Source organism: Podarcis raffonei, chromosome 15, assembly GCF_027172205.1.
Source record: "Podarcis raffonei isolate rPodRaf1 chromosome 15, rPodRaf1.pri, whole genome shotgun sequence".
Taxonomy (NCBI): Eukaryota; Metazoa; Chordata; class Lepidosauria; order Squamata; family Lacertidae; genus Podarcis; species Podarcis raffonei.
Genome location: NC_070616.1, coordinates 3,062,196 through 3,084,077, shown reverse-complemented (window position 1 = coordinate 3,084,077; position 21,882 = coordinate 3,062,196). Strand labels below are relative to the sequence as shown.

Sequence of the window (21,882 nt, the reverse complement as noted above, 5' to 3'; positions counted from 1 at the left end):
TCTGGCCATACACTTTCTCCAGCTGCACTTCTTACTGGGCCTGTTTCACACCCTCCTTTAGTTTTTTCATCTGGCTGGGAATGTGTCCTTGAACTCTGATCGTGCCTTTGCTTGCCTGGATGGAGAGGTGTGGGTGTAGAAAACTAGCTCCCTGTAGAAAGGCAAAATTAAATGCATTGCTCCATCCACTTTCCCTTTTGGCTCCACCTACCACCAACCTAAGGACGTGGGTGGCGCTGTGGATTAAACCACAGAGCCTAGGACTTGCCGATCAGAAGGTCGGTGGTTCGAATCCCTGCAACAGGGTGAGCTCCCATTGCTCGATCCCTGCTCCTGCCAACCTAGCAGTTCGAAAGCACGTCAAAGTGCAAGTAGATCAATAGGTACTGCTCCGGTGGGAAGGTAAACGGCGTTTCCGTGCGCTGCTCTGGTTCGCCAGAAGCGGCTTAGTCATGCTGGCCACATGACCCGGAAGCTGTACGCCGGCTCCCTCGGCCAATAAAGCGAGATGAGTGCCACGACCCCAGAGTCGGCCACGACTGGACCTAATGGTCATGGGCCCCTTTACCTTTACCACCAACCTGCAGAATAGGTCATTATCTGAGCCTCAGGCCTGGGGTGAAATGCAGTTCTCTGACCCTCACTATTTGGTCCTCATAACTCTCTGCAACTCACATCCCTGACCGGCCCTGCTCCACACCTTCCTTTCGTGTTTTTGCTGGGCTGAAAATGTATCCTTGAACTCTGATCCTGCCTCTTGCTCGTCAGGGTGGGAGGATAGGAAAGCAGGGTGGGGGAAACTAGCCTACTGTGCAAAGGCAAAATTTGCATTCCTTGCCTTGCCCACTTTTGCTTCTGACCCCGCCCACCAATGGAACGCAGGCGGGATTGTGCCCCTGGGGCTGAAGAACGCCCCCCCCCCAGCCCTACCTTAGCAATTCCAGCATTTGTTGTAGCGTTGAACGTTAAGGGTGTTCCCTGAACCCAGGAGTGCTGGGGTGTCGTCGCAACAGCTTGCTTTTGTGAGGAAAGCCAGCCCCACCACAGCAGCCTTCATGAGATGCGACAGGGGACAAGGCTGTGGCTTTCGTGTGCTCCTTGCAACCTTCTGTAAGGCTGCCCTCCTTTGGAAACAGTTCTGGCTACACAGATCCACCTTGTTCTCTTCAGCAGGGCTAATGGTGGAAATGTGGACACCAGAACTTCTGGGGGAAGGGTTCTTTGCCAGGGGTTGCCAACATAATACCCTCTACCTCCTGTTGGGCTCCCAACTGACCCTTGGTCAGGGACGGCTGGGCCTCTGTCACTCCTGGGGATCTTCAGCTTCCCCCTCCGCACACCCCAGACTTTGAACCCATTTAAAAATTTATTTATTCATTGTTTCAATGACTGACCCTCCTTCACAGCTTCACTTTCCTTCCTGGCCTTTTTTCCATCTGTGAAATCAGGGACTCGGTTGGCTCTCCAGATATTGCTGGACTCCCATCAGTCCCAGCCAATGTGGCCAAGGACAGGAATGATGGGAGACACCTGTAGAGCCCCCGGTTCCCCCCACCCTCATGTTAAAACATCAGTTTTCATTTATTCTCAAGCCTTTCAGTTTATGCCCCACTTTGTGATCTTGGCCTGCAACCGAATCCCACCGGCAACACGGCCACAATCTTCTGTTTCTTCTTGATGGCGTGTGGGGCCAAGTGTGTTTCTGAAACCAGCGCATTCTAAATTTGTATTTTAGCAAGCGTTAACATCTATGAAGCAAAGAGAAACAACACAGAGACTTGCTTTGTTTCACAGCAATCTGTATTCACATTACAACGAGTCTCGGGTGTGTCAGAAGCTTTGGACCGGGGACCATTCCTGAGAACGCCCCAATCCTTCACACGGACAATGCAGATGCACATACCTTTTATAAATGTGCCAAAGTCCTTTCTCTGCATTGGCTTTGTAAAGTACATTCTGAGCGAGGGCGTGGGAGGCAGCACCTGTGATCGCGCAAGTGAGCATTTTAGACATAGGCTACTGGTATGGTCCTTTCTAATGGGATGAGATGGCTCTCCCCTCACACTGATCAATGCACCACTTTTTACGTTCATTACGGAGCCTTGACATTGCGACTGCACCTCCCATCAGCCCCAGCCACATGTGCAAGGGATGATGGGAGTTATAGTTCCACATATGGAAGGCAGGCTCCAGGGTGGATAATTGGCTTCCTTTATTAATTCTGCAAAATACAACAACAGCCGCACACCCTGGACTCTTCATAGAGAGCTTTGAAATCTAATCTACACACAAACACAAATTATCCAGGGCTCCTTTGGTAGGAAGGACAGACTATGATTTTAATAATACCTTTTTTTTTTGCCAGAGCTTGTCAGTATCTGGGATCTTGAGGGGGCCAGAAAACTTTGCGTGAAGGAGGTGGATCAGGCCCTCAGGGTGGAGACTAGCCACCCCTGGGCAAGTACCTTATTCACTGATGTCCAGTGACATCATCATGTCAGACACAGCATCATGATGTCATCACATTCACTATGTGATCCCTGATTGGGTAGGATTGCCCATGTGGCTAATTCAATGAAGGGGAAGTAGCAGATGGGGGGAAATATTTGGCACAGCCCTGCGTATAAATATTTAAACTTCCTATAAAAGCATCTTTGTTATGGCATTCATTGCTATATTTTGTTCACAGTTAGCAAAGATTAATACTGAGACATGAGAGAGAAATGAGCATTCCTGTTTAAAACATCCTCTCCCCCCCCTGTCCTCCATGCACACACACCACTAATTAGAACAGGAGTCCTAACTCTTTTTGGACCCAGGGGCACACCTGGAAATCTAAGAAACTATTGTCAGCCCCTGACCAAAAATAAATAAACCTGACAGTGTTCAGACCCCTCTGTAAGACACTCCAAAGCACAGACGAACAGCCTGTCCATCACCCCATTAAAAAAAGCAGGAAACCCCTTAAAAAACCCTCCAAACTTGCTTTTAAATTAAAAAATAGGGAAAAGCCTTGGCAGGGTGTGAGGGTGCCTTTGTTCCCACAGACACCACAGCGAGGACCCCATCATTATAGCGACAGAGAATCTGTCAATCATTAAGGGCAGAGCCGCACTATATGGTCAAAGCATATTCATTGCACATTTAAAGCACAGGACTCCCCCCCCCCCAATATATTCCTGGGAACTGTAGATTTCGTTCCAGCACCCTTAACAAACTCCAGTTCCCAGGAATCTTAGGAGGAAGTAATGTACTTTACATGTAGACTGGATATGTCAAATGTGTACGTGTGGATCTGCCCTAAAAAACAAGCATGTTTTCTCTTTCTGTTACTGAAACATTATGCGATGGAAGTCCGAAGATCTTGCTCTTAATAAAGAGGAAAGAAAGACATCTGTAAAGAAAGGGGATAAGAGGGGCGGGGAGAGGAATAAAGTCAAAACAGTTTCTCGATTCTTGCGAAATGCGAGGATGGAAAGTTAATTAGGAAGACTGAACCCGGGAGATGGGTTACGAAACAAAAGGACACAGAGTCTTCCTTTGAAATGTCATCAAACCAGCTCACCCAGGCTGCTGGGTATGTGGGGATGACTCAGTCCTCTCGACGTGGTGATTTATTCCGTCTTTCAAAATCCTAGCGCCATCTCTTGATTTCTCAAGTTGGGCAAAACGTAGCAGCCTGTGGGTTTTTTGCGCCCATTAAATGACAGAGCATAATGTCACACTGGCACCGATCTGGGTGTCAACCAAGACCTCTCTGAGGACAGAGATTTCTGCAGATCCCGCATTCAGGAACCTATCTCTGTACATAGCTTTCTTATTTAAGGGTGTGACTCTGCAGCCTGTTGCTATTTTTCCAGTGAGATCCCATCACATGCCGGCAAAATCAGGCTGCACAATTTGATCTGGAGCTCTTTGGCACAGCCATACCCTAACAACCGAACATTTTACAATAAAAGAAGTCGTTTTGCTTCACAAAATGTCATCTAACCTCCCTGCCAACAAATCAGGATGAAAGCTCCGTAAACAGGTTACCTCGAATCGATCTATTTCTTGTTCACCTTGTTATCTGCATTGATGAGGTCATGAAACATTTTTCAAGACCTGCAGAAGTCCACAGAACATTTCTTCGGAGAGGGAGGGTCCTGCCTTGCCCTGCGAAGGCATAAAATCCAGAAAATTAAAAAAAAATCCCACCTCAGTTTGTTTGGGGCCCTCCAGTTTAAAACAGGCTAATTTGCAGGAGAGAAGACTTGGCTGGATGAAAAGCAGTTGACTGAAATCTCACTAGCCAAGTGCGTTGCTCCAAGGAATATTAATATATTCTGTCTGTCAGGAATGCCAAGGATATGTCCTGATTATTCTGTCTGTAGAAGGACAAAGGCCTGGAAATAATAAGTAGCCCTACTGACTGAGGTGGATCGATCCTGCTGTATTCAAGATGGCTGCCCAACAATTGGGCCAAGATGGATGGACCTCAGGTATATTCAAGATGGCAACACAGGGGATACCTAACTTCTACCATCTCCACTGCGGAATTATATAGGCAGGTCGCTTTGGCATTTGATTTTTAGTTTTTTTAAAAATGTTAAATCCTGTGTTGAGTGACGTAGATGGCTCAGGGTATGGCGGAACGTCACCAGAAAATAAGGCTTTGGGGAGCTGTGAAAGGCCTGGGGTTAACCGCATCCTCCTGGTCTCCATTGTCTATCCGTGAGGTAAACGATGGCTCTGGCGTCATGGATTGCTTAGTTTCCCCGGCCCATGAAGTCTTAGTGGAGTGCGGTCGCCGGTCAGTGGCCTTGGCGTTAGGTCTCAACCGTCTGCAATTGCCTCAGGTGATCTAGCCTGGAGAGGGAGTCAGAACTCTGGTCTCCGTTGATATTTGCTTCTGGCACGGGTTTCCTGTTGCAAAAAAGAAAAACAGAGAAAGAAGTCGTGGAGGGATAAGGCAATGGCATTGGCTAGAGGGGAACCTGTGACTCTCTGGACTACAACTCCCTAACTGAGATGGCCAATGGCCACACAGGGATGATGGGAGCCGTATTCTGCCTTTGTCTGGAGGGCCACTGGTTCCTCACACCCAATGTAAGAGACGGGGCTTGAAGGACTTGTTGGAATGTATGTTTTGGCTGCAGCAATGAACTAGGTGTATTAACTTATGGTCTGTGTGTGTGGTGTGGGAGCTGCACGGTCAGGGGGAAAATGCTGTCCAGGGTTGTAAAGACTGCGGAGAGAATAATTGGGTGCATTTTTCCCACCTTGGATCAAATCTATGCTTCCAGGTGCCATAAGAAAGCTGCAGAGATAGTGCACACCCCGGAAATGATCTCTTTCAGCTTCTGCCTTCTGGAAGAAGGTACAGGGTTATAAAGACTAGGACTAAGACGCCTGAGAAACAGTTTCTATTCAAATGCAATTTTGCTTTTAAATGCAGTGTAAGGTAGTCTCTATGGGAGTATATTGTATTTAATCATGGGGTATCAGAGTTTTGAGGGACGCGGGTGGCGCTGTGGGTTAAACCACAGAGCCTAGGACTTGCTGATCAGAAGGTCGGCAGTTCGAATCCCCGCGGTGGGGTGAGCTCCCGTTGCTCGGTCCCTGCTCCTGCCCACCTAGCAGTTCGAAAGCACGTCAAAGTACAAGTAGATAAATAGGTACCGCTCCGGCGGGAAGGTAAACGGTGTTTCCGTGTGCTGCTCTGGTTCGCCAAAAGCGGCTTAGTCATGCTGGCTGCATGACCCGGAAGCTGTACGCCGGCTCCCTCGGCCAATAAAGCGAGATGAGCGCCGCAACCCCAGAGTCGGTCACGACTGGACCTAATGGTCAGGGGTCCCTTTACCGTTACCTTTATCAGAGTTTTTAGGGGGCTAACCAGGCTGGGATAGCTGGGATAGCAGGCTTGTTGGTTTCTGAATGCCTGATGTTGGTTTCTGAATGCCTGATGTAGATTTTCGGTTTCGTTGTTCTGTATGGGACCATAACAATAAAGATTATCGTATTGTAGGTCAAGTCGTGTCTCGAACTAGGGACCCATTCTTCTAACTTCCTCCTCTAACTCAATGTACTTTTCAAGGGATGAAAAGGTCAGCATCCTTCATGGCCAAGGGGGCAGCAAGCGTTGGGTAGGTTCTGGGGGTCCATGGATGGCAGGGAAAGATCTCAAGGGTGCCCCCACAGAAACTCTGAATGGCAGTACACCAAAGCTGCTCAGGGGACCTACTCTGAATGTTGTCCCTCAGGATCAGACCAAAAGGCTCTTGCCCCCCATATCTTGCAAAATACAAATCACTTGACTCTCCCTTGCAGGGCTGGCGTTAAAAGTCAGCATCAATGGGTGCCTTCCAAGGCTCATGGTTCAACAAGGGGGCAAACTCCTGGCCTGGCCTGCCTACCTCCCAACTTTCACCGCCTCCCTTGGGAAACAAAGTCAACACAGAGAGAGAAAGAGAGTTTCCTGAAGGAGGATTTGAAAACCGCCCGTTTTAACCCATTCACCTGTATGGGTTCGTGTGCTTTTAAAAATCAAAACATGCTGGTGCATTTTTAAAAAATCCTAATGCATGTGGCAAGGACTCCACATTAAGCTTTTCATCCTCTTCCTGACTATAATATATGGTTCTCAAGGGATGCTCTCTGCTCCTGCCCAATCCAGGAGGCTTTTAAACCAACAGAAATGATGAATTATTCAGGCCCATTTCCCAGTCTTAAGCCAAGGTCAATGGTTAAAGCAGCCGTGGAGCTGAATCTCCTTCCAGATTCTTTATACAGTGGTACCTCGGGTTACAGACGCTTCAGGTTAAAGACGCTTCAGGTTACAGGCTCCGCTAACCCAGAAATAGTATCTCGGGTTAAGAACTTTGCTTCAGGATGAGAACAGAAATCATGCAGTGGCGGCAGCGGGAGGCCCCATTAGCTAAAGTGGTGCTTCAGGTTAAGAATAGTTTCAGGTTAAGAACGGACCTCCGGAGCGAATTAAGTTCTTAACCCGAGGTACCACTGTATTGTCATGAGTGTGTGGGGTGCCTCGACTCCTGGACCCCTCTTCCAATTCCTGGGTCTCAGGTACCGAATTAAGCATGTTAGAATACAAGCCAGGAGCCAGCTTGGAAATGGCTTGCTAAAGATGAGTCCTTAGCTTAGTGATTTTCAACTGATGTACCTGGTGGTGCCCTGGGGGGGGGGGTCTTGACTGATGGCCAGGTGTGCCGTGGGTGGCGGAAGCCACAGGCCGCACCAGCCTCATCTTAAATCCTCTTTACTTTCTTTCGATTTTGGTGTGGCAGCTCTATTCTTTACAGTGGTACCTCGGGTTAAGAACTTAATTCATTCCGGAGGTCCTGAAACTGTTCTTAACCTGAGGTACCACTTTAGCTAATGGGGCCTCCCGTTGCTGCTGTGCGATTTCTGTTCTCATCCTGAAGCAAAGTTCTTAACCTATTTCTGGGTTAGCGGAGTCTGTAACCTGAAGTGTCTGTAACCTGAAGCATCTGTAACCCGAGGTACCACTGTATTTCGTTTATATCTCATCTTTCCACCAGAGAGCTCAAGGTGAATGAAGCATACATGTTTCTCCCCACTATATTCTCACAACAACCCTGCGAGGCTGAGAGACAGTGTGTGGAGAGGGGTAGGTATCCGGACCTCCCCAGTTTCTGAGGGCCAAGTCTGGCCAGTGGGCGGGGCCACCCACTTGTCAATCGCCTGACATCATGATGATGTCAGAGGGGGTGTTTCCCTCCCCACTTCCATGTCAACGACTAGGTGATCGGCAGGTCTCCCTCAAGGTGGTTGTTTCAAAAGCCTCTGCCACACCACACGCCCCTTTGCGCCTGAAATCAACATACCTTACTTCTTCGTATTTTTTGCCTCGGTAAAAATTGCTCTTTTGGAGGAAGTACAGCAACACCAGGTCACAGAAGAAAGCCCCCTAGGAGACAGACAAGGCATTGCTGACACAACAAATTTACACATTTTAGCAATAAATCAATAAAAAGAACTCGAGCTACTGCCCATTTCTGCCTCCAAACATGTTTGGGGTGGTTCTTTTTAAAGCACTGTATATATACGGTGGATCTACACACAGGGGGGGGGCACTAGAACTAAGTCAGAAATTAAATCGTTATAACAAAAGAAAAAAACACTATGTAAAAATGGCATATATATATTTTTGCTCTCTGGCGCCAGCTGGTGTTGAACGTTTATAATGAATTCCAAACGTTGGGTTGGCTTTTTTTAAACTAATGTAGCTGAGTCCACTGTACATTTAAGGCCCATCCCCCCGTCCCCCAAAATCCTCAGATTTATAGTTTACCTCTTACAGAGCTACAGTTTCGAGCACCCTTAACAAACTACAGTTCCCAGCATTCTCTTTTTTTGGGGAGGGGAATGATGTGCTTTCCATGAGTTTTAAATGTATGTTGCAGATGCAGCCTAAGCTCTCACAAAACCAAAAACCACCCGAATGCCTATATTACGGAAATCCAATTGAAAAAACACATAAACATAATAAGCCGTATAGTAACAATTGCAAAGCTATTTACTCGAAACTACTTCTCAAAAATTAGATACAGCTTCTTCTAATGCCCAAATCAACATTGTGGCACATTATAAGAAATTATACGGCCGATTACGCCTAAGCTCTCACAGTAGCCTAAAGAAATCAAGACAATAAAATAACACAGAGATAAAGAAAGGTCACAGTAAGCCTGCAGAGCAGAAAAGAGGAACATAATTTTGAAGATGGAAGGGATCCTGCGGGTCATTTAGACCAACCCCCCAGCTGGGAGCAGGATGAGAGGACAGTGCCTCTGAATGAGGCCTGATATTTCATTGAAATGTGCTTCCCAGCCTTTGATTGCATAGCTTAGCCACTGTGATTCATGCATTGGGAACCTCACAATTGGGCTAATAAAACTTTGTGTCGGGCAAATAAAACGTTTTCAGTGTGTTTTAAGTGCAATATAAAATGTGATACTATTTTTAAAAAAAAGATATTTATTAAATTTCCAATTTTATACAAACAAAAAGAAAAAAGCAAAAAAGTTTAAAAACACATACCGTTCACAGTACTTAATTTTCAATGACATATTTCCCTGACCTCCTCATACCTCCCCTTCTTGTATTCCAATTCAAATTATTTACTCAGCAAATCCTTATTTCAAAACATTGCAGCTGGAAACCCCTTAATTTCAATCCAACATCATTCAACATTCTTTAATTTTACAATATTTCTGTAAATAGTCCTTAAATTTCTTCCAGTCTTCTTCCGCCGACTCTTCTCCCTGGTCACGGATTCTGCCAGTCATTTCTTCCAATCCCATGCAGTCGATCATCTTCATCTGCCATTCTTCCAGAGTGGGTAAATCTTGCGTCTTCCAATACTTTGCATTAAGTATTCTTGCTGCTGTTGTAGCATACGTAAAGAAAGTTCTATCCTTTTTTAACACCAACTGGCCGACCATGCCCAAGAGAAAGGCCTCTGGTTTCTTCAAGAAGGTATATTTAAATACCTTTTTCAATTCATTATATATCATTTCCCAGAAAGCCTTAATCTTAGGGCACGTCCACCAAAGGTGAAAGAATGTACCTTCGGTTTCCTTACATTTCCAACATTTATTATTGGGCAAATGATAGATTTTTGCAAGCTTGACTGGGGTCATGTACCACCTGTTATAAAATGTGATACTAGATGGCGTTGATGAGCTTCATGGAAAATTCAATTTATTTTTTACAACTTTTTTAAAAAGCATTTTCAGAGCGGTTTTTATATGTGTCTAGATTCCACTGAGGTCTCGTTGTTAACACAGACCACATTCACATTGTATGTTTAAAGCACCCCGAAACCCAAAGAATCCTCGGAGCTGTAGTTTGTGGGGAGACTTCCTATTCCTCTCCCAGAGCACTTGAACAAACAATCCCTCTGGGGAACTCTGGAATCGTAGGTCTCTGGGGAGAAAATTACAAAGGCAGGGAGCCAAAACCAAAAAGGCCCTGCACATGACTTCAGAAACATGGCTCAACCTTGGCATATACAATTCCTTTTAGTGAAATGAAGAATGCGCTCGATAAGACAATGGGACTAGCCTTTTTTGGCAGAATCAGACAGATTTTCATGCACACAACTGGGTCAACAAAAAAATATATTGGATTCAACTCGACTTACCGCTCCCATCAGCGCAACACCTGATCCCACATTGATGACTGTCGGAATAATGTTAAATTTCCCCGCCTGAAAGAAAACATGTCAAAAGATGAGAGTTGAGCCTTTAGCCAGAAGCATTTTGTTCAGGAAAGTTTTGTTTTTATCAGATGTGGGGAGCCTGGAGTTAAGGGAGAGGCAAAGTGGAGATGTGGAACTCTCTGCCACTGGATGCAGAAATGGCCACCCAAAGCGGGATGGCCTTGAAAGACCGATTCAAGGAGAGGAATAAAACCACCAATGGCTACTGCAGAGGTCAGAGAACTCTGTTGCAAACAGGAGCAGAAATTGCCCCGACTTTTGAGATCAGGAACAAAAATCACGTAAGAGTGTCAATCTTTTTTTTTTAGTCCGAAATCGTTATGTAAAGAATTACCGTATTTTTCGCTCTATAGGACGCACTTTTTCCCTCCTAAAAAGCAAGGGGAAATGTGTGTGCATCCTATGGAGCGAATGCAGGGGGGAGGCAGGCGGGAAAAGCCCCCAAGAGCCGCACACAAGCTCCGTGCGGCTCTTGCGAGCTTTTCCCCAGGAGGGAGAAGGGACAGACTGGCCACATCAGTCCCTTCTCCCACCTCGTAGAAAAGCCCACAGGAGCCATGCACCCTTTAAAGAGCGTGCGGCTTCTGGGGGCTTCTGCGGGAGGTGGGGGAATTCCCCCACCTCCTAGAAGAGCCAGTAGAAGCCGTGCAGCCCCTTTAAGGAGCGCGCCGCTCTTGGGGGCTTTTCCCCGAGGCGGGACAAGGGACTGACTGGCCGCGTCAGTCCCTTCTCCCTCCTCGTAGAAAAGCCCGCAGGAGCCGTGCGCTCCTTAAAGGGTGCGTGGCTCCTGTGGGCTTTTGCGGGAGGTGGGGGAATTCCCCCACCTCCCGCAAAAGCAGGGAGAAGGTCTGGGAGAAGCGCACAGCCTGTCCGCTGCTCCCAGAGCTGGGGGGGGGGGGAGAATCATATATTTTTCCTTGATTTCCCCCTCTGAAAACTAGGTGCGCCCTATGGAGCGAAAAATACGGTACATGCTTTCCTGCATTGTTTTCGATGTTTCCCTGCCACTGGAATTAATTACGTTTGTTTTGACCATAGCAGATAGTGAGGGAAACAATGTAGGTTTTAGCAGAAGCCGAACTGTAGTGGAACGGAAACAGCGCTGCAAAGAATGCAGCCTAGGATGAAATCTTTCCATCCTTGATGCCTGCTAGCCATGACAGCGAGATTCTCCCTCCCTGTTAGAGACTGTAATCTTCTAAATCCCAGCTGCAGAGAGGCAGGGAAAAACTTCGCCCAGGAAAACCCCTCGGATCTGGAGTCTGCCCAGCCAAAAGAGAAAAACACTAGGCACCGAAACACATTTCCTCCTACCTTCCCGTTCACCATGACATCAAAGCGGATCCCGTACGCCTTGATCAGAGTCCGGAAATCAACATCGGCTGCGTCGCGGTAATACTTGGCAAACCTGCAATATCAGAAAGCAGAGCAGGGATGGCGTTATTTCACCTGAAATGAATTTGTTATGGGGGAGGCGGCAGGCAGTGGGGAGCAATGGGGAGTTTGGTTGTTGTTGTTGTTTTGCATCAGACCCCAGATCCTCCTCTCTCTTGCCCCAGCCTTTAAAGCATATTTTGTTTCTAAACCTGTACATGTCACTTCAAGGAACATCTTAGCAGAGGAACATCTTAGAAGAAGGAAAGATAGGGAGAGGACTCAGCTACATTAGTCAAAAAACAACATTTTGAATTAATTATCAACATGCAACACCAGATGGTGCCAGAGAGCAAAAAAATTTCTATGCCATTTTTACATAGCGTTTTTCTTTTGTGATAACGATTTAATTTCTGGCTTATTTACGGCGTGTTTTTTTCTCCCATGTGTAGATCTGCCCAGAAACCTCTTCTGGACTTTTGACAATTACAATCGTATGTGTGTGTGTGTTTTTTAAAGGAAATATACTTCCTGAGGAAATGGCACCTGTCACCCACCCTTTTGGTAAGGACTTGCCTTGAAAATAAATTAACTTTTGTTTTTAAGCGTTTCCCAATTCGCCGGTAGTCATTCAAAAAAATTTAAACAATCAGTCAGGCTGATGAATCAATGAATACTGAGGTTCTGTATCTACATACCTGGGAGCAACGTCCACGGTACTCAATGTTTTTAATATATATATTACATTTCTTACATTTATAATTATTTCTCACAGCTTTACATCCCACCTTTTTCTCCGTGGAACTCAAGGTGGTGTACATGCTTCTCCCCCCTCCTCATTTAATCCCCGAATACAGAGCTATTCCACCTGGCCTTTAATCTGAATTCAGCCTGATCTTTTATTTCCCTTCTCTTCCCTCCCCCTCCCCTTTTATGAAGATCACCCGCTCTGAGACCCCACAGCTAATTCTCCCCTGGCCTCCTCGCTGGCCCAAGTAGGACCAATTCAGCCAGCTAGCCCTGGGGATTATCTAAAGCTTATTTCCCCTAAATTGATTTCTGAATTTTGAATTTTATTGTTATTCGTGTTTTTATACTGTATTTTATGCTGCTTTTACAATTAAGTTTTTAAATGTGTTGTTAGCCGCCCTGAGCCCGGTTTTTGAACCGGGAAGGGCGGGGTATAAATAAAAATTTATTATTTATTATTATTATTATTACTACAACCTTGCAATGTAGGCTAGGCTGTGAGAGAGATTGAGAGAATGAGGCTGGCTTGGGGCTGCTTTGTAAAGGCTGCGACTCTGCTTGCTGCAGACACCGAGAAAATTGCCTCCCCCTCCATGTCTTAGAATCATAGAATCATCATAGAGTTGGAAGAGACCACAAGAGCCATCGAGTCCAACCCCCTGCCAAGCAGGAAACACCATCAGAGCACTCCTGACATATGGTTGTCAAGCCTCTGCTCTAAGACCTCCAAAGAAGGAGACTCCACCACACTCCTTGGCAGCAAATTCCACTGTCAAACAGCTCTTACTGTCAGGAAGTTCTTCCTAATGTTTAGGTGGAATCTTCTTTCTTGTAGTTTGGATCCATTGCTCCGTGTCCGCTTCTCTGGAGCAGCAGAAAACAACCTTTCTCCCTCCTCTATATGACATCCTTTTATATATTTGAACATGGCTATCATATCACCCCTTAACCTCCTCTTCTCCAGGCTAAACATGCCCAGCTCCCTTAGCCGTTCCTCATAAGGCATCGTTTCCAGGCCTTTGACCATTTTGGTTGCCCTCCTCTGGACACGTTCCAGTTTCTCAGTGTCCTTCTTGAACTGTGGTGCCCAGAACTGGACACAGTACTCCAGGTGAGGTCTGAACAGAGCAGAATACAGTCTTGTTACCTGAAGTTGTATCCTGACGAGACGGATTTCTCTGCAAACTTGTTATCCAGCCGGCTAAAAGAATAGTGAGGATTGCATTCAGAGGGGGCCTTATCAAGGTCACAGTCCCATTCAATCTGAATTCCTATCACACCACCCTTAACGAAAGAGAGACAAAGGTTTGCTTCAGCGCGAGCTCCAGGTTAAGGTCACAGAGCCCTTTTCCCCCAGGAGATCCTGCAATCCCTGCTGATCCCCCCTCTCCTACTAAGGCTCCCCCAGTGGGATATTGTCCATTCCAGTCGCCAAGAGATCTACGTGCCATCCAGGAAGCTGCCTGAACGGCAGGTCAGGAAAACAGAATTGTTTTGGCCCTTTCTGCCGCAGCATCACGGTCTTGGCTCAGCCTGCTCTGACCGTCAGTGGTTCTCTGGCAGGGCCGGATTTAGGTTTGATGAGTCCCTGAGATACTGAAGGTAATGGGGTCGTTTATATGTCCAGCTGTCCTTTGTCAACAACAAATTGTCGTTGTTTTTTGTGTTGAATATATGCCATATCAGGGGTCAGCAAACTTTTTCAGCAGGGGGCCAGTCCACTGTCCCTCAGACCTTGTGGGGGGCCGGACTATATTTTGAAGGGAAAAAATGAACGAATTCCTATGCCCCACAAATAACCCAGAGATGCATTTTAAATAAAAGGACACATTCTACTCATGTAAAAAAATGCAAATTCCTGGGCCATCTGCGGGCTGGATTAAGAAGGCGATTGGGCCGGATCCAGCCCTCGGGCTTTAATTTGCCTACCCATGTGCTATATGGTAAGTTGTGGACCTAATAGGTATCTAAAGCCATTTGCACATGTTGCCATGCAGAATGTATAAAGGTAAAGGGACCCCTGACCATTAGGTCCGGTTGTGGCCGACTCTGGGGTTGCGGCGCTCATCTCGCTTTACTGGCCGAGGGAGCCTGCTTCTGGGGCATGTGGCCAGTAGGGGCTTTGAACCTGGGACCAGATGTTCTGCCACTGAGCTGTAGCTCTTTTCCCCAAAGGAAGCAGAACAGCAGGTTTCTCCATACCTCCGAGGCCATTTCCTGAAAGTTGCTCCCAGCCCACGAGACGAGGTTCCCCAGGTGGAATATGGGGCAGTAAGGATGGTCTGGTCCATAGCGGCACGTTTTCAGGTAGCTGTCATCTGTGGTGTCAAGGACGTTGGTTCTGCGTTGAGGGAGTGCAGGAAGTTCAATTGGCAGCCATGTTTTATTTCACTGATTTATTTAAGATCTTTCATTCTTAACAACCAAGCAGACAAACCAATTGTACGAAAATGACATGCCCGTTCTTTAAAACCATGAAGTCACGACCACTCAAATGCGGCAGCAAATAGTAACCATGTGTCCCATATACAAAACCAGTGGGGTTTTTTCCTGAGGGGACGCATACCCCTAAACAGTCTTTGTACAGTGGTGCCTCGCAAGACAAAATTAATTCGTTCCGCGAGTTTTTTCTTCTTGCGAGTTTTTTGTCTTGCGAAGCACGGTTTCCCATAGGAATGCATTGAAAATCAATTAATGCGTTCCTATGGAAACGGCTTGCCGGGCTGGCGGTGCGGAGAAGGGCTTTTCTCTCCACCGCAAGCCTTCAGGACAGGTCCGGGAACAGAGGGGAAGGCGCGCTGTGCTTCTCCTCTGTTCCCGGAGCTTGCGGGGCTTGCGGTGAGGAGAAGGGCTTTCCTCCCCACCGCCAACATTCAGAGCAGTATTCTGAATGTTGGCGGTGGGAAGGAAAACCCTCCTCCCACTGCAAGTCTTCAGGACAGGTCCGGGAACAGAGGGGAAGACGTGCAGCGCTTCTCCTCTGTTCCCGGGGCTTGCGGTGGGAGGAGGGTTTTTCCTCCCCACCGCCAACATTAAGAACAGCATTCTGAATGTTGGCGGTGGGAAGGAAAACCCTCCTCCCACCGCAAGTCTTCAGGACAGGTCCGGGAACAGAGGGGAAGGCGCGTTGCGCTTCTCCTCTGTCCCCGGACCTGTTCTGAAGGCTGGCGGTCCACCGCCAGCCTTCAGAACAGCCATCCGAAGGCTGGCGCGGGGAGGAGGTCTCTCCGCCCCACCGCCAGCCTTCAGAGCAGCCTTCTGAAGGCTGGCGGGGGGAGAAGGTCTTTCCACCCCACCGCCAGCCTTCGGAGGAGGTCCGAGGACAGTGGGGAAGACGCGCTGCGCTTCCCCGCTGTCCCCGGAGATTTCCCTATGGGCTTTCGTCTTGCGAAGGAAGCCCATAGGGAAATTCGTCTCGCGAAGCACCTTGAAAAACGGAAAACTCTTTCTTCTTGCGAGTTTTCCGTCTTGCGAGGCATTCGTCTTGCGAGGTACCACTGTACTTTTGTCCATTTACTGTACCATATTGGCCCGAATATAAGCTGCACCTGCAAAGAAGCCGCACCTTTAAAATTCAAGGGGGAAAAAGAAAAAACGACAATACCCGAATATAAGCCGCTCCCTTAAAACCATGCAGGCACTCACACCCGTTCCGTTTCACCGTATGTCTGTTTCAGCAGCGACATCGTAAAAGGCAATTTTTGTAAGGTCGTGAATTTAAGCTGCACTTTAACTTTTCATAGTCAGAATTTGGGGGAAAAGGTGAGGCTTATATTCAGGCCAATAAGATATTTATTTGCACGATTTGAACTATAAAATGGTGATTTTCTAGAGCCAAAATGGGAGTATTCCTAAACATTTTTAAAGGGAAAAAAGCACTGTACAAAACCTCCAATAAACCAGACAGCCAATAAACCAATCGCTGAAAAAACTCACAATCAATTTTTTTGGGATGTGGGGAAGGAATTCCCCACGTAGGCTTTTTTCTCCAAACACTTTTTGTAATTTTACAAACCCTTTGGGAGTTCCCTGAATTCTGTTGATATCTCCCTTGTGCCATTTTGGCAAAATAATGATCTGCGCTTACCAACTGAACATTGGTAATACAGTGGTACCTCAGGTTAAGTACTTAATTCGTTCCGGAGGTCCGTTCTTAACCTGAAACTGTTCTTAACCTGAAGCACCACTTTAGCTAATGGGGCCTCCTGCTGCTGCCACGTTGCCTTGCGATTTCTGTTCTCATCCTGAAGCAAAGTTCTTAACCTGAAGCACTATTTCTAGGTTAGCAGAGTCTGTAACCTGAAGTGTATGTAACCTGAAGCATATGTAACCTGAAGTGTATGTAACCTGAAGCATATGTAACCTGAAGTGTATGTAACCTGAAGCGTATGTAACCCAAGGTACCACTGTAGAGGGAATGAAAGGCGTTTCCTCTGACAAGAGCCTATTGCTGCCGGTTCTCTCCTCCATGAATCTGGCTACTCTGATTTCAGAACCATCCGTGCCTCTAGCAGAAGCCGTTCCTTCTGCTGCGACTGCAAAAAGTTCAGCAACAGAGAAGACCGATACTTACTTGGAGAACTTGAACCGGGGGAAGCGGATGGAGTTCTTGATGTAGACGGTGAAGTTTTCGGCGTTTGCCAGAAGGGGCTTTCTAAAAGAAAAGCACAGGTTGCTTGGGTTAATGATTCTTTAAGGAAGTGTGGCACAGTTGGCCTGTATTAAAAAATTTAGAGTGGTTTTAAGTGAATAAATAAATGCGAGAACTAGGACCAACTTTGGCCTGCCTTTCTTCTCCACCGGACACCAAGCTAAGATCTCGCACGTCCCACTCAGGCTGTTCCCAACCTTCAGACAACGGCCAGTCTTGACTCCTGCAGGGCAGACAAAGTTATGGGGGGGCGGGCAGAATCAGCTAGCTGGAATAGTTTGTGGGAAAAGAGTAATGTTTGCTAAAATGGACAGAGCACACAGCTTTGAAGGCACTACAGAGAAGGGGAACACACAGCTTGCAGGAAACTTTTACAAACAATCACTCACTTTTATAAGGACGCGTAGATTACTTATGAAATAATAAAAAATTAAGGTCTTATATATATAATAAATGTTCATAAATGTACCCAGCAAACATAAATATATAAACCACATGTCTGAAACCCCACAGAAAAAGTCCTGAAACCACTTTGTTCCTCCCAAATTGACCTCAAATATTTCTCTGCAAGGTCAAAGGAAAATGGAAAAGCCTCCCCATTGTCTTTTTGTTCACAAATCCTGTCTTAAGGGTATGTCTGTATATGAATAGGGTGAGCCTGTGACCTGGCTCAGGAACATTACATTATCATTACAAAAGACTGGCCAGGCTCCCTAGGTAATCCAATCAAGTGACCATTAACAGGTAACCTGTCAGAAAGGAGATAAACAATGCACTCAGATTTCTGTTTTAGACCGCCTTTTCTGTGATGTAGGTATGATGTGTCTGCGGGGTGGTCTTGAACCACACCCCTTCTGTGGTGTATGTATGACTTTTCTGGGGGTGGTCTTGGACTCCAGGGCAGGCAATTTAAAATGTCTATATAAGGGCGGGCACACCTTGGTTCTGGGTCCTTCTCCTGCATGTGAGGGGAGCACCCTGTTGCAGCAGTTCAATAAAGATCAGGCTTACTAGCTGCTTTGCTTCTCAATATTCTCGGGTTGGCCTCTGTTATTTTCTCTGACTGATAGAGAACCTACAAAGGACTCTATCAGGGCTCTTGTGTCCCCCATAAGGGAATAAGGGCAGATTTTTGTTTATTACACTTATTTCAGTTATCGTTCGGCATTCTGATAGCCCTCCTGCCTTTGAAAATCGGGGTGGCTTCCCCAGCGATTTAAAAGTTACCTCAAAAATATAAAATAAATTCAACAGCAGCAGAGGTAACCGTTTATAATGGAAATTTATCTCAAGGCAGAATTGCCCGTCATGCAGCAATTGTTTTCCACCCTGGCCTTTGACACTGGGGAGAGGCCTTTAGAAATTGCCTGGCAAATCCTTACCGTTGCCAGCGACGACGGCTTCTCCAGAATTGCAGTCGCTGTTGCGGTAACAGAGCGCGTCTGGAATGCCAGAGCTCTGTAAGGAAACGGGGAAGGAAATCCCGTGAATTAGGGGCGAAGGCAGAGACTGACACAAAGTCCATCACCTGCATGGCTGAGCGGGGGTTTGAACCCAGAGTCTCCCCAGTCCTGGTCTGATACTCTAACCACTGCACCACACAAGCATCCTTCCCCATTCTGCACTGGGGAGGGGCTGATGGGAGTTGTAGTCCGTAGTAGAAGGAGGGCAACAGGTGAGTGATGGTTGATTTAGAGGGCCTCCCAAACCTTTTTAATTGAAACTCCACCAATGTCCTTCCTCTGTGTATGTGGCCAGGAGTGAGGATGCTATTTCCACCGTTGTGGCTGCAATAGTGAACATAAGATCTCAAGAAGAACCTGCTAGATCAGACCCATCTAGCCCAACATTCTGTTTGTTAAGTTGTGGGTGAACATATCAGACAACACAGCGATTCTTCAAACAGCTCTTGTTTATTCACAGGCCAGGACAGAACTGAACTGAAGGGTTCAGTCAGCCTGCTTATATAGAGCTCCAGTACAATGTAACTGTAACAATTTTCTAAAACTTTTCCAATCACTGAACGTCACTTTCGATCCCTTATTTGCATAACTATCTACAGTATCCCCCTGCTAGCCCAGGGTGAGAACTTCAGTACATAACACCGTTCTCACAGCAACATTTCAATGGATTAAGCTAATGTAATTATTATACAGTGGCACCTTGGTTTTCAAACTTTATCCGTTCCGGAAGTCCGTTCCGAAACCAAAGCATTCCACCAAAACCAAGGTGGCTTTCCCATAGAAAGTCATGCAAAATGGATTAATCCGTTCCAGACTTTTAAAAACAACCCCTAAAACAGCATTTTAACATGCATTTTGCTGTCTAACGAGACCATTGAGCCAGAAAATGAAAGCAATAAAAAAAACCAAAAAATTCAAAATAAATAACAAAAACAGACAGACCTCAGCGTAATACTCAAAACGGAAGTGTGGCACTCAAAATGGAAGTGTGGCACTCAAATCGGAAGCATAACACTCAAAACAGAGCACGTTCAGCTTCCGAAAAAAGTTCGCAAACCGGAACACTCATTTCCGGGTTTGCAATGTTTGGGTACCAAGTTGTTTGAGTAGCAAGGTATTTGAGAACCAAGATACCACTGTACATAATTCCTCTAGAGTAGAAAACCAACGATTGCGAATACTACTGTACTCGTATTAACTTATTTTGGAGGACCATGCAGGAATCTCCATTCGTCTTTCTAACAAAATTCTCTCACACACCCCCTAGTGGTCGGGGACCAACGCGAACTTAAACAACAACAACAAGCGGCTAGACCTCAGTGTCCCTCTTGGGAATTCCAGATTGTCAAATCCCAGTTCTCTTAGGTGGTTCTAGATGGCCTGTTTAATGTGCATCCAGCCTGATTTTTTTGCAGCATCAATCAACAAAGATGGCTATTTACTGAGCATTCATTATTATTTGTTTGTGGGGAGATTATATATGCCTTTTCTTATTGCAAAAAAGCCCGATATTTTGAGGGAAGTGGGTTGCTGTGCAAGACCTCCCAATCCAGTACAATTCTGCAACCTGATTTTTTTTTGTCATTTAACGGACTCCCACCCCAAAACAGTGTCCGACTGGAAGCGCCTCTATTCTTTTCCTTCTACCATTGGACTGTCCAAGTCATCGTTGCTGAAATCTTTACACATGGTCTCCAAAACTGCTGCCCTGCCCTCTGTCTAAGACACAAGCACTCACAACGTATCTCCGTTTTCACAAATGCCTACCTCAGCACAGGTGTCCTGCCGTTGGTTTGGAGTGACAATCAAGTTGGTCATTACAAAGAAGACGCTTTCGCCCTGAGGAGATGAAGCAGAGAAATGGGGTTGGGGGATAGGGAGTTTCAGAATTTTGCTAGGAAAAATCTGACAACTTGAGGACAAAAATAGTAATATGTGGCCTGTGATCACGGTGGGCAAAGCAAAGATCAGGCTCTACTGGTCTATACTGGTCATGTTCTTCCTTGACTGTTGGTGGAAGAATGATTCTGAATACCAGTTGTTGAAAACCACAAACTGGGGAGTGAAAGTGGTGCTAGACTCAGGTCCTGCTTGTGACATTCTCGTTGGGGCGTCCGGGTAGCTGCTGTGAGAAATCACTATTGTTTTAATTGCTTGTTTCTCTACCTTTCCACGCCAGACCAAATGTTTTCTCTGCAAGGTCAAAGGAAAATGGAAAAGCCTCCCCATTGAGTACATAACAGTTCACAAAACCTGTCTTAAGGGTATATCTGTGTATGAATAGGGTGAGCCTGTGACCTGGCTCAGGAACAAAGTATTTGTCTCTACAAAAGACTGGCCAGGCTCTCCAGGGTATCCAGTCAAGTGACCATTAACAGGTAACCTGCCAGACAGGAGATAAACAACGCACTCAGATTTCTGTTGTAGACCGCCCTTTCTGTGGTGTAGATATGATGTTTGTGGGGGGTGGTCTTGGGTTACACCCCTTCTGTGATGTATGTATGATGTTTCTGGGGGTGGTCTTGAGCTCCAGGACAGGGAATTTAAAATGTCTATATAAGGATAGGCACACCTTTGTTTGGAGTCCTCCTTCTTCTCCTGCGTGTGAAGGGGGGCACCCTGTTGCAACAGATCAATAAAGATCAAGCTTACTAGCTGCTTTGTTTCCCAATATTCTCTGGTTGGCCTCTGTTATTTTCTCCGACTGATGGAGAACCTGCAACGGATTCTATAAGGGCTCTTTGTGTCCCCCATAAGGGAATCAGGGCAGATTGTCGTTTATTACAGGGGCATCTCGTTGGTCCAGGATGCAGGCCTAGATTGGCTCCCTTTGGCCTGACCCAGCAGCTAGGATCCCTTCGAACATCCTTCTATGAAACCTCCTGTTTCAAGCAGCCGGACGATTTTAAAAGCACTTTAACTTGCGGCCCGTGGGAACTACTTCTCCCTCTTCTTAAAAAAAGCCTTTGGCTCACCTTGCAATCCTTGTTTATTGCTACAGTCAGTGGCTATACTTAGCATGGGGCACAGAGCCACATCTCTGCAGAGAGAGGCCCAGGGGACTGGGCTGCATTCACCTTGAAGAGAAACCGGCAAGGAATCCACAAAGGCCAGGAGGATTTGCAGGGGAAATCCACAGGCTCAGAGAGTCCTGGCAAGACTCGACGCGCACAGGCCTGACCATCCAAATTTGCCAAAGTTGGCAGAGAAGGCGCCCGATGAATCTCTAGCGGCCAAGTTTCTTGTTGTTCTACAGTGAGCTTCACCAACACAGGGGAATGACCAGAGACATTCCTGCAGGTGATCTTTGCCAGGATATAAAAGGTTCAGGCAACCCCTGAGCTACCCTGGACTTGTAAATTAATCTTAATTTAACAGTGAGTCTGTAAGTGACTGTGGAG

The 21,882-nt window shown here is 46.5% G+C and overlaps 1 protein-coding gene across 2 annotated transcripts in view; it reads right to left on the bottom strand.

Annotated features, from left to right (window-relative positions):
- Positions 1–1,782: 1,782 nt before the first annotated feature.
- The window catches only part of P2RX5 (purinergic receptor P2X 5), a 32,193-nt gene continuing 12,093 nt past the window's right edge, over positions 1,783–21,882 (bottom strand). For both annotated transcript variants that reach the window (XM_053367755.1, XM_053367756.1), the window contains exons 3-12: positions 20,249–20,320; positions 18,401–18,476; positions 17,145–17,241; positions 16,941–17,021; positions 14,570–14,708; positions 13,515–13,651; positions 11,558–11,651; positions 10,166–10,231; positions 7,848–7,930; positions 1,783–4,905 (exon numbers count right to left, since the gene is read on the bottom strand). In XM_053367755.1, the coding sequence (XP_053223730.1) occupies positions 4,809–4,905; positions 7,848–7,930; positions 10,166–10,231; positions 11,558–11,651; positions 13,515–13,651; positions 14,570–14,708; positions 16,941–17,021; positions 17,145–17,241; positions 18,401–18,476; positions 20,249–20,320 (942 nt within the window). In that variant the 3' untranslated portion in view covers positions 1,783–4,808. The remainder of the gene's footprint in view (positions 4,906–7,847; positions 7,931–10,165; positions 10,232–11,557; positions 11,652–13,514; positions 13,652–14,569; positions 14,709–16,940; positions 17,022–17,144; positions 17,242–18,400; positions 18,477–20,248; positions 20,321–21,882) is intronic.